At 43.2% G+C, this 19,282-nt stretch overlaps 1 protein-coding gene across 2 annotated transcripts in view; it reads right to left on the minus strand.

Moving 5' to 3' along the window:
- FHIP2A (FHF complex subunit HOOK interacting protein 2A) overlaps positions 1–11,183 on the minus strand; it is a 33,255-nt gene extending 22,072 nt beyond the window's left edge. For both annotated transcript variants that reach the window (XM_086466623.1, XM_086466624.1), the window contains exons 1-3: positions 11,093–11,183; positions 3,252–3,330; positions 1,134–1,303 (exon numbers count right to left, since the gene is read on the minus strand). In XM_086466623.1, coding sequence (XP_086322749.1) covers positions 1,134–1,303; positions 3,252–3,330; positions 11,093–11,137 — 294 coding nt within the window. In that variant the 5' untranslated portion in view covers positions 11,138–11,183. The remainder of the gene's footprint in view (positions 1–1,133; positions 1,304–3,251; positions 3,331–11,092) is intronic.
- Between the last annotated feature and the right edge of the window lie 8,099 nt (positions 11,184–19,282).

The raw sequence follows: 19,282 nt of genomic DNA on the forward strand, positions 1-19,282 counted from the left end.
TCAGATGTATCAACTCACAAGTGGCAAAGCTTAACAGCAGGTTGTACAAGAACTGCTTGTACAGGCACATTTGCATGAGTGCAAAATGACTTCTCTCAACTCTTAGAAACACACTACTACTGACCTGCTTCATATATGTCACCAGTTCATCTTGGATTTTGACAGTTTATAGATTACTGAATGAGCTGTATTCCTCAGCAAGTATGTTCAATACATCAGGTATCTTAGCCTGATCATAAGACAGCTGGTACAGTAACAGGAATTGTAGAGCTCTTCAGAGCAAGAAACATCCCAGGCGCAGACAGCTAGTACCCTACTTTGTCTATATATGTAAAATCGAGCAGATTAAAAACTCATGACAACATGTAAGAGGCTGACGGAGAAAGAGACCACAGAGAGCTCCATTTATGCTGGAACAGGATGCACCATACTTTCCAAAATGCATCTGCATCATGATACAAAAAATTCTAGCACGAGGGCTGCCAAGTTAATTCACCCCGTGATCTATCCAAGCCCACACCTTCCAGCTCTTAAGTCTGCCAAGAAAGATAGCAACAACAATGCATCAAGACCATGAAGATGATTTCACATGTGCCACACAGCAGGCATGAGAAGAACCAGACAACATTGCCAAGGGCTGCATTCATACCAAAAACTCGGATGTGAAAGCTGTCTGGGGATCAGCTTAAATTAATGCTTTCTGACACGGAAGTATTTCTGAGCAATAACTCACCACATTCAGAAAAATGTAACAAAATTTGTATATAATACAGCACTTTCACCCCAAAATCTCCCAACACTTAACAAGGGACAGAGAGGGATAATACTGTCTTGTCTAAGTCAGAAAAATTCTGGACTGAACAAAAATGTTTCTCCTACTTCTAGCTTCACAGTCAATACTATCAGAGTGGTGAGTAACAAATCTCAGGGTTCTGCCTTAGTCAGCATCTCACTGGTTGTCTCACTTTGATCACACTTGTAAAAGACTGTTATTCGTAATTTGTTGGTAACATAAGCTAACAGCTATTTGCTAGAGTTTGGTGTCCCACACTACCACCTACTGTAGAACTTCAGTCCCTATTACAACTAGGAGCTCACTCAAAAGATAATCTGCTCTGCTAAGAAGTACATACATCAGCTTTTCCTAGCGTGTAGAGTGTCTCCAAAATCTTGTGATGCAGCAAATATTCCATACATGGTCCTGTTTCGCCTGATTCCCTTTCATTTTCTTCTTGAACTAGAATATCCAACATCTGTTCCAGGTGAGAAGGAATGTTGGTATCAGTCACAGGAGCTTTGTCATCTAAATAAGAGAGATGCGCAATTAAGAATGATTAAAATATTGTCCCCACTTAAGTTCAGTTCCAAATTTAAGATGTAAAAACATGACTGCTCATGTAAGGAGTTTTATATATAGTATGTACATTTTTTCACATGTCTTAAATCAAATTTTCAGACCGTATCTGGAAATGTAAACTGGAAGATGCATTAGGCAGATATCTAACCTTGCAATGGAGAAAAACTGAAATACTAGATTTCAAAACATGCATCAATTACACAGCCAAAAAGGAAAATTTTTACAGGCAGAAATCAAGCTTAGGGAGCAAAAGGTTAAACTCTCAATCTTCTGGTTAGTATTCACCGTCTTGGTAACTTCCTCTTTGACTTTTCACACAGTATTCTGAAATGTATAAACAGCCTCTAACATCAGCTTAATTTGCAGGTGATCAGCTCCTTCACAAATTAGATAATAAATATTCTCACTTATTCTAAAAATTCTAATAATAACAACACAGAAAACTCAAAACTCTAGGCTGTTTATTCTTCAAAAGTTTTTAGATTTGTCTTTTATACTTTCTGCAGTAAGACAGCACTCTGTCAAACTTTATGAAGGAACGGGTAAGACTGATTTCATTATACTAAGGTCATGAAATTGCTGTGGATTTATGCCACTGGCAGTGGGAGCCAGCATTAACATGTTATAGAGCATGTCCACACATGCAGATTTTCCTTTTTATTTTTTTCAGCTAAATTCTACTTGAACAACTATCCCACTACGGAAACAGTTACTGCTTCTTATGCAACAGTCTAAAAATAACCGTCACTTGCATGCAAATGGCAACAAGACCACAAAGGAAAACTGCCATGTCAGAGTGATTTTGGTCTCCACAACCTCCAGTTAGCCTAGAGTGTTTCGCTTGAATTTCCTAGGCATAATTCTGCTCCCACTGCAGAGGACACAAATATACCCACTGAGTGGAAACTTGTTTTTCACATGACGTTTGAAAGCCTGGAGAGAGGTCAGCTTTTATTCTGCACCACATAATCACAGGTATCAGTTTTCCCCTGCCACCCTGTCATTTCTACCTTAGGAAACATCACATAGCGTTCCAAAAGATGAGTATTTAGAACCAAGGGTCGAGTTTCAGCTTGTACGAGTAAATATTGATATAAACAAGATCACCAGCCTCAGTCACAAACACCGATTCAATAGCTACTCTAGCAAAAATACAGAACTAATAAGCTTGAGGAACGCATGGTAACATTCACTTTTAAAACTTCATAGTTCAATAACTGGGACCAAAAATCAAAAATTTAAATGTTGCATAACTGTTGTAGGAAAACAGGGAAAAGTTTAAGAAAAACCAGCCACAGCCATAGCTCACCAGAATATCCATTTTTTAGAAGAACAGAATAAGGTCTGCATAAATTTTAATAAAATGTGTTCTAAACCTGCTCACAAATTCACTTTTCAGAGCTATGTTATCAAAATACCTTTCACGGAGACAAGACATTAAAGAAAAAATACCTAATACTGAGCACAGAGAATTCATATACGCATGATAAAATCTATGACCACAAAATTACTTTTGTTAAAACCTTGGAAAGAAAAAGAAAATCCCGGACACAAAACAATAAAAAGGTTAACAGCAGGGACTACGTTTCCGTAGTTGTCTGTTTAGATTAAACAGAATATGTGAAGACAGAAATTGGGTTGGACGTGAAAAGGTAAAATTCTCCACATGGTACTCAGGAAAAAAGGAAAGGAGACCGTCCCTCAATCGTTTTTCATGCCTACTTTTTAAGGGATGAATGGAGGTACACAGTATTTTTAATTACTATTATTGTTGGTATTTTGATAAAAGGCATGACTCAATTTAGGATTTCTTAACCTTTTCTTTTTAATACTGAAACTGGGAGCTCCAGTTTTCACAATAAAAAGACAAATGCAGTATGTTTTCTTCTTTTACCTGACGTCTCTATGTAGTAGTGGGTAATTGCTTTCCAGTGGTAAACGAAATCTTCCTGTAATGGAAGGGAAGGTGCGAGCTATGGAGAAAAAAAATACAAACAAAAACCAGTTAGGAATGAAATATACATATTTCCTTAGAGATTAAATTGAATTTTATCTTACACTTGGAAGTAAACTGCTGCAGACTAGTGCTACAGTTCCTACGCTGTGCTCTTTTACCTTTAACAAGGACGACATACATTATTCACGGCACGAGCCCCATGTCATACGGCCTACCTTGTGAACATCAGTAATAATCTCTGTGATGTCTCCATGACCAGACAATCTATTTGAAGCCACAAAAGCAATTGCTCATACAGCAAAGCAACACTAGAAGCGTAGGTTCAAACTGTTTAGATCTCAGAGTTTTGTCCTGTAGGAAAAAATCATGTTCTTTTACATCTGCTCTTGATGCCATCTTCCCTTTCTGTATGCTCTGTTCTCCTCTCTCCCTCTGCTCCCTTAGAAATACCAATTAGCTGCTTCATACAGGTTTTGTCATGCTTTTTCTTCCCTGTTAACCACAACCTTTACAAGAGCTCTGTTTCCTTTTTTTTTGCACATCAGGCCCATCCTCAAGAGTTTGACAGGTAGAGTGGGGTTTTTTGTTTTGTTTTTGGTTTTAACAAATACATTTCTTATTTCATTTCTGAAAGAAAAGGAAGTTTCTTCTTTTCTGAAGGAATTTGGGATGACCAGTTTGGCATGACTGGAATCCAGGAACAACATGCTGCAAGCATAAAACACCGCCTCCCACCCAGTCAACATTAGTACTGCTCCTTTGTCACCGAGCTTGAAAACTGGGTGCCGTGTGGTCTGTTACACCACAGGCACAAACAACTGCTACACCATAGGCAGCACGTGAAAAAAGGGCCATGATTGTTTTACCACTCTGCTCCCCAAAGTAAGAGTTGAGGCAAACACTGAATTTGTGACCACAATATAAAAAGTTCAGAACTGGTAAAATCAGGAATCCTATAGAGAAAATCCTCACCACTCAACAGATCACATGAGGGTCTGTTGTTACTAATCCTACTTGCCTGAGGCTTTCTTTTGACAACCAAGTGCTCAAGTCATTCTTTTATAGCAATCATGAAATAAAGTGCTATCACTTGAGATGGTGGTAGAAATGAGACCTGTTGGCAAACAGAAAGAATCCCATGTATAAGTTGGTGTGCCCACGTTTGACAGATAAGGAGCTGAACCATCCTGACAAGCTACCGAGTCCAGTCCTTCACAGACAGTGCCTGAGGCTGGAAGGGACCTCTGGAGGGCATCAGGCCCAACCCCCCTGCTCAAGCAGGGCCACCTACAGCCAGTTGCCCAGGACCATGTCCAGATGGCTTCTGAATACCTCAAAGGACAGAGATTCCACAACCTCTCCAGGAACCACTGCCAGGGCTCAGTCACCCCCACAGTGAAAAAGTTTTCCCCCCTTTATCTTGGTAAAGACCTAAAGCCCAGTACCTGAACAGCATGCCCTGCTGTGATAAAAAAGTGGAACGCTAATTGTTAATGACCCTTCACACACAGGACTTTGAAATGCAAGACTTTAAAAAGCAGTGGTGCTTGGTAACTATCTATGCCTGTACTTTGTGTGGAAATGTGCCCTCACCAGTGGCAACTAGGAAATCAAACTGACATTGCTTATCCACTCCCTGACAGTCTGGGGACTCATTAAGTCTTCCGTATTTCCACAGCCGGGCCCTGAGTAGCACTTTAGCACACCAGCTACCACAGAATAAACACCAGGACACCGCACACGAGACGAAACTTGTTTATTTCATTATGAAGTTTACTAGGTTACTGAAATTCAGAAGAATAACTAAACAAACTGAATACTGAGCATATGATAGTTTGTATAATGCTTCATATATTGCACTTGCTGCTGTAGATGTGTATTTCAAGCAATGTCATGATCATTTTGCATCTTTCTGTAATAAAACTATACCGGAAACTCAACTCTGGCTGATGAATAGCCCAGAGACCACTTTTGAGGAATACCAGGCCTTTCAGACCACTCTATTTCCAAAGTAACACACGATAGATAACATTAAAGATTTATCCTTGACTGATGTGATTTTCCTCTTCACTTCTTCTAGCCTCATCTGCCTCAAGATGAATTTAGTGCCTCTGAGCAGTGCCAGGAAAAGGATTTCACTTCTCAGTCCTGTCAATAATTTATCCATCTCAGGAGAGAACTGTGGATACAGACATTCTCCCTCCTGACAAATGCCTCCAGGGACTCTTCTCAGAAGAGAAAAGGTAATTCAGGGACAGGTCCTGCCCTTTTCAATTAAATACTCAGTGACTTCACAGAGACTTCCCCGATCGAGGACTGCAAGACAGAGACCAAACAGAAATACCATTAGCATGTGTGTGTACCTGTGCATGTGTACCTGCATGCCTACTGGGAACATACAATCAACCTTGCCACCAACTGGACCTGGTGACACAGAGCTGCGGGAGCTTCGCCTGCATTGGGCTACCAGACTCAGCAACTCCTAACAATACAGAAAACTCGTATTTCTTTACTTGGTCAGCTGAAGTACCCCTACCCCCAAATACTCCCACCTCCCAACTCCTCTTCCCACTGCAAATGGACCTAGTATAAACTTGCTTTTTACAGCACAGCTACTCCAGGGCATATCTAACACAGATGTATGCTATGCATTAATCTGAGATAAGTGCTTCAAAAAACCGAAGAAACCCCCAACCCTATTAACTTAGTTATTCCGACACAAAATCAAGGTAAAGACCAAGATTAAGATACCAGTTTATACACAAACAAAGCCCAGAACTGGAAAGCAATAGAAAAATGTAAACTCCCAAACATTTGGTTTACATGCTTTAACCCTACTAGGACAGGAAACTCTAGGATGAAGTTGTAGTTTCTATTTTAGGATGAAAGATTAGCTACCAGCTGAGATGAAATATATGTTACAATTGCCAACCTGAATAATCACTCTTTTATAAAAGTAAATACACTTGTACAAAGATTCTGAAGCAAAACAAAATTAATTGTAAAGACCATAATTCCTGCTATTTGCCCAATTTGAAGGAGCTACCTTAGATGTGCAGTTATTTCTCACAGTTATATTAATTCACTTTGACGTAAATAAGTAGGTTCTTACTAATTTTGAGCTACGGATTCCTAATCTCAAAGCGCAGTTCTCCTCATTTGGGGGGGAAAAAAAACCCCAACATCTTAAAAGATTGCAGTGTAGGTGTTGGTATATCAAATAGCCAAAACTCACTGCACACTACTGAAAAACAGCCTGTTTGAGCAGACATTGATTAGCTCTTCCATCTGGTCCCCAACTCCAGCAGTCGAGCTTCCTGGGAGTGAGCGAGCGAGTGTTCTCATTTAGGAGCTAAACTTAACACATGCTGCCTTATCATTCTGGTGACAATACGTTACTAATGATCAAATCCCCCTCCTTCCAGGAAAAGTGCTGTTCTCAGGAGATCTTTGACCAGAATTATAGTCCGCTCGTTATAAAATCTGCCCAAAATACAACTTCACGTAGTTTTCAAAAGTATATAGAATTTGTGCTTAGGCAGGAAAAAAAAAAACACATCATGAGCAAAGAAACCTATAAATATTCAGTATTTAACAGCAATTCCTTTGTGCATGTAAAAATCTTTGTATTTTTCATGTATGCTTTTCAGAAGTGTAATTCAATACCAAAAAGAATGGGAACAATGGAAGCTGGTGATATCCCTCAGTATCTTTTGGACAAGTTCACCAAGTAAAGAAAACACTGTGTGAAAGAAGAACAGGTAGTGTTTGGTCAGATGACAGAGGAAAAAAGAAAGCAGAAACTGGGTCAAAAAGAAACGAAAGGGAAGTGCACACACACTCCCCTGACTGAAACAAGGAAAACTACAGCAGTCACTCAACGTTTTTCTTCGATGTTACTACTTCACTTGCGTGAATGTCTGCCCTGAGGGAAAATCTGTAAAAGGACTAATGCTTGAAGGTTTACTTCATTTTTTCAGTTGATGGATGCACAGAGTTTATAGCGGTCATTGCTTTCACGTATAAAATTAAGACGGCACATGCTTGCAAGCCACGCATTAAATTTTGTCATCATCATTTGTTATTAGCAGCACAATGATAAAAACAATCAGTAATGCGAGGTCATTGCATCAAATAAAGTGGGTTCAAGAAGAATGAATCTTGTTCTGAGCAGTTCTGCAGTTAATGATTTTGGAGCACCACCTGTAGCAGGTGACTCGCTATCTTTCAAAGCTCAGTTCTGCCTCAAAACATGAACAGAAAAGAAGCTACTTAAAAGCATGTTAAGGTATCAGTGTAAAAGATACAGTGGAATAATAGGTTGGTGGACAGGGGTCCCAAAAAAGGTGCAGCAGACACCAGAATCTAAATTTACTCCCAGATATCAAGAGAGTGACACAAATAATCTTGTTTGACAGCAAATTGCAAAAGTCAAAATAACCAAAATCATATTGATCCTGATCAAGGTACACAGCTCAAAAACATCCTTTTGAGTTGATTGTTAAGATGAAACATACCCTGAAAGCCCAAATCAAACACAAACAAAAGTCCTTTGAACACCGAGTGACCACTTTACAGACAAGCTATTTTGTCTAGGGAAACATGAGTGAAGAGCACAAGATAAGAGAAAAAAATCAGTCCACTTTGCTGCTTTGCTATTGTGTACCGCATTTTGTATGTTGCTGAGAACGTAGCACTCCTGGAATACATTTGGGATACAAGTATATCAGAAATGCATAGCAAAGAGAAAACATCTTGGGGACAAGCCATATATAAACTGTCCCAGATTCATTAATATTAACCCCATAGAGCCACAACATTTCTATTCTGTTCTGAAATAAGGTAACGGAACAAAGACTGCAGTCACACCCAATCGAATTCAAGGATGCTCTGTTGGGAGGACACCACAGCGGTGCCTGCTACTCTGGATGCTGCAGAGAAATCCAGAAAGGGCAAAAATATCTAAAATACTGGCAGGATTGCCATATGATAAGAGGTGGCAAAAATTAGGATTCAGTTGTAATGAAAATCGGGAATATGATTTCACACGCTTGGACAACTTAGGCAGAAAAGACTGGAAGTTTTGAGTTATTCAAGGTAAGGAAAGTCTTAATAAGAAGCAACAGTCCCCTTACGTTGGCCTCATGAGAGTCCTGTCATGAAGGCAGTCAATTAAAGAGCAGTGCACTCACAACAAGTGAAAGGCAAATACTCCTATGTGTATTAGGCTGCCAACCTTTGGAACTCCTCGTCATAGTTCAGACAGACAGCATATTGAGGGTAAGATAACGATTATCGAATAACATAGGAACTCTTACTATGGAAATGCATCTCTCTGAAGCCTGCAGGCCTGCGGGCCCTGAGGCAGGACAAGAGCTTTGTAAAAGTGATATGCAGGAGAAACAACAGGGGAGAATGGCTACCCGAACAATCCTGATTCAAAGTCCCACCAGCGGAAGCTAAGCCTAGGCACTTCAAATGTATTTAAGTGCTGAAAACTGTTCAGCTGCAACTGAATTCCTCCAGGAGGTAGGCACCCAAAACCTTTGAGAATTTATATCTTAGTTACCAGTTCTATTGCTGATATTCAGGGCTGAAACAGAGTCCACTTGAGGCTGCACAAGCTATACTTGCTCCGCAGCAATAACAGCAAGTAAAAATGATGCCCTGAATTCTCTAGGTTCTGAAAACAGCAGGCAGCATCAAGGTGGACTCATCTATCACTTAGGATTTACACCAGTTCTAATTTTCAGAGTAGCAAAGCTAAGTAGCCCACATACTTTCACCAAAGAGAGAATAAACCAACAATATAGACTGACATACAGCCCCAAAACTGGTTAAAAGTTTCCTTTTCTCAGTTCTGTCTTTGAATTAGCGAGTCAAACTTCCTAAAGTAAGAAACATTCTTCATATCCTTTTGCTTTTGTGATTCCATGTTTCATTCCTAGCACATGGTGCTCAGTATTTGTCACAAGCCTAAAAATGCAATTTAGTGCAGTATTTACTATCAGGAAATCCATCACAGTGCTGTTAGCAGGATGAGGCAATTCTAAAAGGGACATCAGAGTTGAGCAAGGACATGTTCAATGTTTGATAGCAGTCACTTGCAAAACAATGTTAGCAATCTGTTTCTGGCTTTTGAGGTTTTTTGTTTAATTAATAAAGATTGTCTAGTCCCTGCTATATCTACTTTTCCCCTTTTCCATTCAAATAATTAATTTTTCCTATTTTTTATGGATTTCAAATAAATGCAGTTCTTTTTGTTTATTTTTTGTGCACATCAATAATGTAAATGCTCTTCTAGGAATAACTTTTATTAGATATCTTGAATCAGTAGGCCTGAAAGAATAACTCAGTCATCTACTCTCATTCAAAATGTGGCACAGCTCACCATAACAAGATTTCTTTAGTCAGGCAGCCACTAATTTCCATTTCTCCTCCAATGAAAGCACAGTCTGCTGAAGGCGTTCATATACGTATGGCAGTTTTCAAGCAATTCATTTCATCATTATTTAAAACATTTCCTTCCAATTGCCACTCTACCACTAGAAGAGCAAACTAGGAACTGGCAATTAATTAATAAATTAACTTTAAAACATGAATAGTCCTGCTGAAGACTGCAGAGCTACAGGCACACACAAAGTCAAGCATCTGCTTAAATATTTGCAGCACCGAGGCATACAAAGGGTGTCCCTCACATGAGGTCGGTCTTTTTCCAACCATTTAAATAAATCATTTTCCTTCAACACTTCCCACCTTCACTTCCCGCAGTGTTTCACTGCCAGCTTTCAGCACCTAACCAAAGATGCACCTCTTCAAACTCAGTCTCGTAGGCGTCTTGGCTTACTGAGAAAGGTGCTGAAAGCCAGTCATTACTACCAGGACCCCACCTCACCGAAAAGCAAACAAAAATCCATGCTGTAAACAGTAAACGAGACCCGATAAGCAGGCAGCTGAACGCGGCCTACAGAAATGGCAGTTTCCGAAACAGGCCCTGCTGCCTTCCTCTCCCCAGCGCGGCGATGGGCACAGACACTGGCGTCTCCATGATGAAATCTAACTGAACCCACCCAAACCCGGGTCCCCTCGGCCTCCCCTTCCACCCTACCCAATTAAGAAAGAAACCAGGGATGAAAACGTCGGTTTGGAAGTGACAACATCACACAAAAGCACCGGAGACGGCGACAGTTGTCTGCTGGCCACGACAAGAAGCAAACCCTGAGGAGTTTCCTGAATTCCCCTCCTTTCTTATTTGTGTCGCTGCCAACAGCCGGACCGCGCCGGGTCGGGGCCGCCCTCACGCCCGGCGCGGGGCACCGGGGCCCACCAGGAAGGCACGGTACCGGCGGTGACAGCCCGGAGGCTGCTCCCCCTGGCCGAGCGGGCTGTGCTGGGGCAGCCGCGGAGCCCCGGGCAGCAGCCGCTCCCTCCTCTCCCGGCAGCCCCGGCCGGCTGCGGCCCGCGCTGGGGCAATTCCCTCCCTCCCCGGGCCGAGGCCCGCCCAAGCAGCTCGGCCTCCGTCTCCCTGCCCCGCAGCAGGGGCGAGCCGGGATCGGCGGGGCCGTGGCTGACGGCGGATATGCCGGTTCGACGGGGCCCCTCGCCGCCAGCCCTGCCCCGGCAACAGGCCCGAGGGGAGGCGGCGGGGAAGGGGCGCCGCGCTTAGGGAGCGGGTCGAGCCCCCCGCCCCGCGCCGCTCCTCCCCGCGAGGCCCGCTCGGCGGCTAGGCCCGGCTCGCATCCCCGGCGCGGCGTGGCCAGGCCCGCCGGCGGCCTTACCGCCTCCACGGCGTGCTGCAGGATGGAGGTGAACTTGGAGAACATCCTGTCCCGCGACTGGAGCAGCCGCTGCCGGGAGGACCGCGAGAGCTCCTCGATCCGCCGCCGCCGCCGCTCCAGGGTGAGGGCTGCATGCGGGGGCCTGGCCGCGGGGATCGGGCGGGCGGGCGGGCTGGCGCCGGCTCTGCCTCTCGCTCCCCGGCGGACACCGTGGCACTGATACCGCCGGGCTGCGGCGCCGGCTGCCGAGGCTCCGGGTGTCCGACCCGGCGCGGCCTGCAGGGGCCGCCACCCCCTGCACGCAGCCAGCAGCGCCGCGGGGAGGCCCGGACGGACGGCCCGGCCCGACGGCCCTGCCCAGGCCGCCTCGCTCCGCCCGGGGCGGCCTGGCCCGGGGCCCGTGTCCCTGAGCAGCCGAGAGCGCCGTCCTCCCGCCCGGGCGGGGACGCCGCTGGCCATGCCCCCGGCATTGTCGATAGAACGGGGCCGCTTGTGTCGGACCTGCCCAGGGCAGGTCCTTCCACCGGCCCCCCCGGGGTGCGGGCAGTGTGGGACCCAGCCAGGGCTGGGAGCGGGCAGCAGGGGAAGTGAGGGCGAAGAGGCGCCCACCACTGCTGTCTCCGTGCCCAGAGTCCTGCCCTCAGGCTCTGACAAAGGTCTCTGGGTCTACACGTGCTGCTCTGCTTCATGAGGGCTGGGAGACCACCGCTTCCACCTGCACCTGCCAGCATGTTGCAGATAAGGAGCGCTTCTGGCATGGGTGGCCAAAGGCCTGGCTTGCTGTCTGCTGGGACAGTTGGGATTTGTCACCGGCTGCAGGGACTGTGAGGTCTTCAGGGAAACACTGAAATGCCCGGCTCGCCACAAAGCAGCGTAAAGGTGATGAGCTCAGGCAGTCGGTGACATCTTGTTGCTGCTGGGTGAGAGGCCGGTGGAGCTGGTGACATGGTCCTGGCTGACTGTGGTCCTTCTGGGGCTTGCTGTGTACCACTGCACGAGAGGGCTTGTGGCAGTTTCACTGCTGTTTTATTTCCCCAGGGCTTTGAAGGAGACAAAGAGGGCTTTATTTCACCTCCAAGCCAAATACTTAAGAGAAGATCATCCCTGCCATTTTGCCCTGCCACAGGAAAAGCAAAGGTAAGGTAGTGTAAACAGAGGTTATAGATGTAGCTGGTGGGTGGTGTGGTGTGTTAGGAACAGCTGCAATTCATGGGGTAGTGTTTGGGCGCTGGGCAAATGGAAATAGGGGGACAGGATTGATTTGGCACTGGAGGAGCAGAGTGAAATGTTGGGAAGGTGACAGACCAGTGTGGGAAAGTGAAGAGAACCTGTAGACCAAATGGAGAAGGAATTTCTCATTAATTTTTGGAAATGAATGAACACCAACTTCCTCGTATGCTAGGAGCAGGCAGAGAGAGACGGATCAAAAGACAGGACAAAACCACTATTTCACTTCTGTGCTTTAAATTGTGTCATCTGTAGAGTCTTAACTATGACTGTTGATCTTGTGATGAGGTCTTACTCATGATTCTGCTGTACTGATTGTTGTTACAACCTCCATGCTTTGCAGGCGTGGAGAGCTACAGTCCAAGTACTGTATGGCAGTAATGACTGGTTGTATGTCGATGCCTTTGCTGAAGTGGCTAAGGAGCAGAGCTAGCTATTTCCTTCTCAAAATCCAGACATATCAAATAACATAAACTTAAAAGGTAATTATGTGGGGTTTTTTAAAAATCTGCTTCGTGTGGGTTCGTCAAGTTATATTCTATAGATATTCTTAGGAAATGTAAATTTTCTATGTGGGTAGTTATATGATGAAACATATGTACCATCTCTGCATTTAGGTGATTATTAACTGGATGCATCCTGCATTTGGAAGGTGCCTATCTTCTATGATTTCACATAAAAACTTCTATCAGACATTTAAAGTATGCTCTGGGGGGCAAACCCTTCTTCAGGTGAATTTAAGTGGTGTCTACTATAGTTTTGCAATACATCCAGATTATCACTAATTTAATATGTAAATACTTATATTTGGTTTTATTTATATTGGTATTTTTATATTATAAATACAGTTCAGGAGCTACATCCAACCTGCTTGTATCGTTTGTATTGCATGTTTGTACTGCTTTCATTAAAAAAAGAAAAACAAATGACAAGTTGTAGGTTTAAATGCAAACATGTTGTCAGCCAGTGGTCTGAGTGGTGTGTAGAGAGAGCGCAAAGTTAATCCCAAAGTCTGTCACATACACCATGTAGCTGCATGCCTGGAAGCATGAAATTCAGCATTGGGCGAAGTGGCAAGCACTGGGCAGGGAGCAACCATCACTAGACCGATATCTGGTGTTATGTGGATTGCCCGGGGGAGTGTGAGACAGGGCAGAGGCCTCGTGGTCCCAGTCCCCCATTCTCTTTGCCCTGAACAAAAGGAGCCACTACCTCCCCCCATGCGGGTGTAAATTGACAGACTTCGTGGCATTAACATAAGTGATAAGATTGTCTATAGTCATCCCCACCCGCACATATACCCTGGTGATGTAATGTAAAATTTTGAGTATAAATATCACCCCAATTTTGGCCCAAAAATCGGGACAGGATCAACTCGGAACCATACCGATGACTGGACGGATTGATGAATTTGCTCCTTCTCCATCTCCCCTACTTGGGATGCCATGTGGGTAATATTATTTACCTCAGCTAATGCTGAGAGATATACTTTTCCTCCCCGGGTGTATTTCACGTTTTCTCCTCAGGTGCATTCCTGTACTTCCCTGAGTGTATCTTTGATTCTTGCTTGTCACGAGTTTACTGTCTCTTGTTCCACTGTATCCCTGTTATACAGGCTTGTCTATTTGCCAAGCGGCCGGGCCTACCGCAGGCAAGTTGTTATTATTGGTGGTGTGTATGTGTGTGCATAGTGTGTGGTGTTGTTATTATATTAGTGATAAACCTTGTGTTATACCTGTAGCTTTTAATTTATCACCGACAATCCAAAAGAACCTGCAAATGTTGCTGTAAATAAACGATTACTATTTGTCTCCCGATTTGCGTCTGTCGCATATTCGGTGCCGGCCGCACAAGACCGGATTGACTTCCCCGTTTTCACAACATGGTGGTACTGCTTTTCTCCATCCATGTGAGGGTGTTTACATTATTAATGGGGACCTTCCCATTCTCTCACCATAGATACCGCCTTGGATCCTGCATTGTTTCTGAAGAAAATGTGGATTTAAGGCACACGTGCTTGAGAAGGGTGTCTAAGAGAACATGGTAATTTAAAATGTTCTTTGCAATCCATTTGTTTTTGCAAAAATGTCTTTTGGGTGTGCCTGGGCCTTGCCATCTCTGAGCAGCAGAATGAATAAAGAAACAGTAAGGTATCATGAAGATATAAAAGGAGACAGTTTTATAACAGGGAGAGTATTCCTAAGCGTACTTCACAATTTATGAAATCATAAGTCACCTCTTCACAGATGGTGAGGTTAAAGCTTTTCTAATGCTTGAGGGCCTCATTATTCTAAGAGTGCCTCATGCATATAAAAACATTTTCTTTAAACAGTACATTTCATTGTGGTTGGAATTCAGGTTTTGGTTGTAAAAGTGACTTCTTATTAGGGCTCCTCAATATAAAATGCCTTGCAGTAAAGGGAAGAAAGAAACTCTCACAATTCTGTGATTATCCCTAAGCTTATTAAACAAATTGAGTCTCTGCAAATAACCCTGCATTTACTTACCAATATATTGAGCTTGACTTTGTAGCCAAACTGCAGAATCCAGTCTGTGGTTCATATACGTGTTGTGAACTGTAGATGTGGGGGGTTTTATGCTCTTTTAAAGTCATCTCAAATTTCTCAAGTATATGGAGGTATTTCTAACTGCTGGGAATATTAGATAAATACTGGCAGACAGTAGTAATGCAAATCACTGGAAACTCATGGAAAAATTATTTCACCAGTGTCAGTGCAAGAGAACCGACCTCAGCTGAGGTTACATTCTGTTTGGGTACTTCTTGTTCTCATCGGAGGTGATTCAATTGGAGATGGCTTAGTTATGGACCGGCTACCAATGTCACGTCATATGCAACAGTACATCTTCACCTGCTCATGCTTGATGTTGTTTGCACAGAAATAAACACAAGTATTACTACTTATCTTAATACTCTTGAAAGCAGAGCTCTGCTGGTTTTGAGGTGGGGTTTCTTGCAAGGCAGTTCTTTTTTTGGGGGGTGGTACATGCGGTGAGTGTTTTGCTTGAATGTGTGTTAAGACACAGCTTGAAAATGAGGCTATTTTAATTGATAGAGCTTTTGAGAACTAACTTTTCTCCTTACAAATTAATGAAATTGTCTAGATTAAATCAATTTAAATGGAGTGAGACAGCAAGATAATGTGATAGCCTTCCTATCTGAAAATCTCTCTGCTGTTTAGATTGATGGCACCAGGCCAGTCTCTAATGGATGTATTTGTCTGCATTACAGAAGAACTTCCTGCAATCTGGACTTGGGCTTCAGAGTGATTGAGGATTTGGAAAGTACATTTTTTGTACCCCAGAATGAAAACATGCTAGTAGAGCTATGCGTAATACCTGTTTCTATTCAGTGCAGGAATTTACTGTGTTTCTAATAACCAGATTGACATCTATGTTTTCATGACTACTTGAATGAAACAAAGAATGAAGTGTTAGCACCTCAGCATGATCCCTGCCTTTGAGGAGGGCTAAAGAGATGTTTAAAACCATCTTCATACCTTTCTGATTCTGGGCTTGATTACAGAAAGCGAGCATTCTGTGCACTGGATGCCAAACAGCATACAGTGGGACTGAAGTCCGAATTATGCCTCTCCCAAGTTTTATATGTAATATCATACGTGCTTCTGTTCGCTGTCATCTTCCATCATGAATTTTCTGGTTGTCTGTGCTCCCAGCTGCACGCAACACCTCCCTCCTTGCTGATTCACTTGTAGCACCATGTAATGAGCTCAAGCACTATGTCTTTAAATCCCATTTTCAGCCATTTCCTGGCCTGTGCGCCTGCACCATGTCCGCACGTCTGCTACTTCTGTAGAGACATTCATTTGTCTTCGGATGGGTTACAAACTTCGTGGTCTTTAATCTGTTGTCTAATTGCTTACCTGTCACGTCTGCAAGTGTCCTTTTACACCATCACTCATTGCTACGGTGAAAGACACACTACTGGGCTGGATGGACAGGTATACGTGCCCAGTAGGCTATTTCTTCTGTTCATACCTCAGTTGCACTGTCTGCGCTGACCTGCTTTAGCTTACATAATGGGTTGTAAAGGAGGTCAAAAGGACATGTTGTCAGTGAAATGATACATTTATTTTCCAAACACATCATGTTTTCATCAAATGTTTCTATTCCACTGAAAGCATTACAATCCAGGCTTTCGTCTGTAAGTGAATATATGAATGTTCTACTATACTGTATCTGCAAGTGTTAGCATATAATAAATTATTGAAACCAGATAAAATACTCTCAAATATGATCAGTTAGAGCTTAGCCAATTTCTCTGAAGCCTGCATGTTAGCAGGAAAGCATTTACTTGTTCTTGTGGTAGTGGAAACTGAAGCAAAGAGATTAAGGATAAAATTCTGGGTTTATGCTATATTGCAGCTGTACTGACTGCAAGCGTCTGAATGTGGTATAAATAGATATAAAACTGCATTTTGCCCCAAAATACTGAAAAAAAAAAAATAATTGGGTGGTCCGGCTGCTATTAATTGTTTTCCCCTATCATTTGTCCGTGTACATGCAGAGAGAGAAGTCTAGCAACCAGAATCTGCATGTATTTCTGGGGAGAATTTAGATGCTTAACCTTGACCCTGCTAAGAGATTTCTGAGTGATTTTCAGACCAGCTCTGACTGCATTGTTTGTTTTCTAATGTATAATAAGATTTCATTGTTACTTACATCTTTGGATTTAGGGCTATAATCTGTTCATCCCCAAAATGTCATCAGATAATCTGTTTAATCATAAGCAAAAGCTGAGCTTGATAGTCAGTTGTGCAAAATAGTTCAGGCACACTACTACTGTGCAAGTACAGAAACTTTCAGCAGATCTCTTTTGCATTAGTCCACAATTAAAAGCAGGCTTTTGTCAGAGTTTTCAGGATATCTTTGTCCTGAAGGACAACTGAAATCTTTCATGGAGTCTGATGTTAAATTTTGGCATTGTAAAATGTCTTAATTTTGAAGCAAGTGTCAATTATTTATGATGCCAGGTACTCGGTAGTGGCTTCATGATTAATTTTAAATTATTGATAGCACGGTTGTCTAGAGAGGCCCAAATAACAGTGTCACAACGCTCTCCAGTGTTCACTGTCCGCAGAGTTACATGACAAAAGCCCCGTGATGCTCCTCAAGGGTTTATTACACCAGGGAGGCCGCTAGCAACTGCCGCGAGTTCCGCTCGTGGCTCCTTGGTAGGAACGTGCTGTCACCAGGAGAGGGCGCAGGTGACCTGGCTTCATCTGTGGGACACAGCGGCAAGATCGAGAGTTCGTTCCTCATCGCTAATTTTTGGGGAAAAAAATAACCCTATGGATCCTGTGTGGAATGAATTAGCATACCAACTAGTAATGTTACCTCTGGGCTTAACTGCTGCCTCTTACTTGGCTTGTAAAAGCTTTGGTTGCTCCACAGGACAGCCCGTCGTCTTAGCAGTTCACTTGTCCCACTTGGTTCTCAAAGGAGGTTATTTGAAGCTGCAGGACTGGTTTGAGTTTATGAAGATATTGACTTGCCCCTGTGGCTATCACATCCCGCGTGACATTTGCATCTTTGCAACAACTAAACCCCAATGAATTTAGGAAGGGTCTTGTATTCAAAGACTGGCCCTTCTTGACAAATAACCGAATTCTTGTATGGTTCCCAAAGAGGTGAGAATGACCATGTACATCACCGTTGCATCATTTTACCTGCAGGTGAGGGTAGAGGGAGCCATCTGAACACTTTCAGTTAGAATTTCATGCTCAGAAGCTGTACTCTGAGCCAAACTGCATTTCCAGAAAAAGTATGTACAATTCGATCCTTTGTAATTCTGAGTCATGAGCCCTGTAGGAATGAGCGTCTGCACTTGGATGAAGCCTTTAGGGAACTGAGCTGGAGGCACTACTGACGACAAGCAAGGAAAATGAGGTCTGTAGTAGACCCAGGGTCATCCAGAAATGTTTCTATTGCTCATCCCTGTTCTTTTGCCTCAGGCTGCTTTGGACTAGTTTGACACTCAGTCCTTATGTTGTGACATGCTGAAGTAAGGAGGCCTGTGTTTGTAATATGCCTAATGTAATGGAACCCGCTCCTGATTAGATCTTGGAGTGGTGCTGTAATGCATTGTCCTTAATTCCTGGCAGCTCATGTGCCAAGTGAAGTATTTCTATCCATGGAGTTTCTCTGGTTTTATGTTCAGAAGCCGTTATCCCAGTCCCTGGATCTCCCAGGAATTCCCAGTTGGCATCACATTGAGCTGTTATTTGTACCTGGGGTGCTTGGCAGGTGCAGCCTGCATTTCCTCCTTCCTCTCCAGCAGTAACAACGAGGCAGCAGAAAGCCCATTGTTATCCTTGGCATTACATGTGCAGCACACATCGAAATTCAGTGTTCAGACATAGAAATCTTGTACTAGCATTAATCAGTTTCCATGAGCTGTTGCAAAACAATTCATCCCAGTGCTAGGTCGTAGCCCGCAGAGGGCAGCCTGACTTCGCGTTTTACTCCAGCGAGGTGCTCAACTGGAGAACTCAGTCATCTGCTGGCATCTGTAGCTATCGGTGTGATTTGCTGTGGAATAAACAACTGTGTGCTGTAGAGAATCAGCGTCAGCCCTAAACTCAAACAAATTCAGAAGTGGACCAGAAAAAAAAATTGTGTGACTAAATTAAACCTGTTTTTTTTTAAACATATTGAAAGAAAAATATTACATGAGGAAACTCATCTAGACCTGAGCTTTAAATATCTCCCATGTACAACAGATAGGTTTATTGGTAGATAGGCAAGAGAAAGAAAATATCCAGAATATGTGTACCTGAATGTTCTGGGCAAGACTAACAGGAGAAGAAAAGTGTTTTTCTTTTTTTCTAAATCTCTTCAGGGATCTTTCAAGATTTGAGTTACTATTACTGTGACTGTGACTGTGCCTTTGGCTGGTTGGTCCATGTTCTTTCCTAAGTGTGT

This window comes from Leptosomus discolor, chromosome 6 (genome assembly GCF_034619465.1).
Source record: "Leptosomus discolor isolate bLepDis1 chromosome 6, bLepDis1.hap2, whole genome shotgun sequence".
Taxonomy (NCBI): Eukaryota; Metazoa; Chordata; class Aves; order Leptosomiformes; family Leptosomidae; genus Leptosomus; species Leptosomus discolor.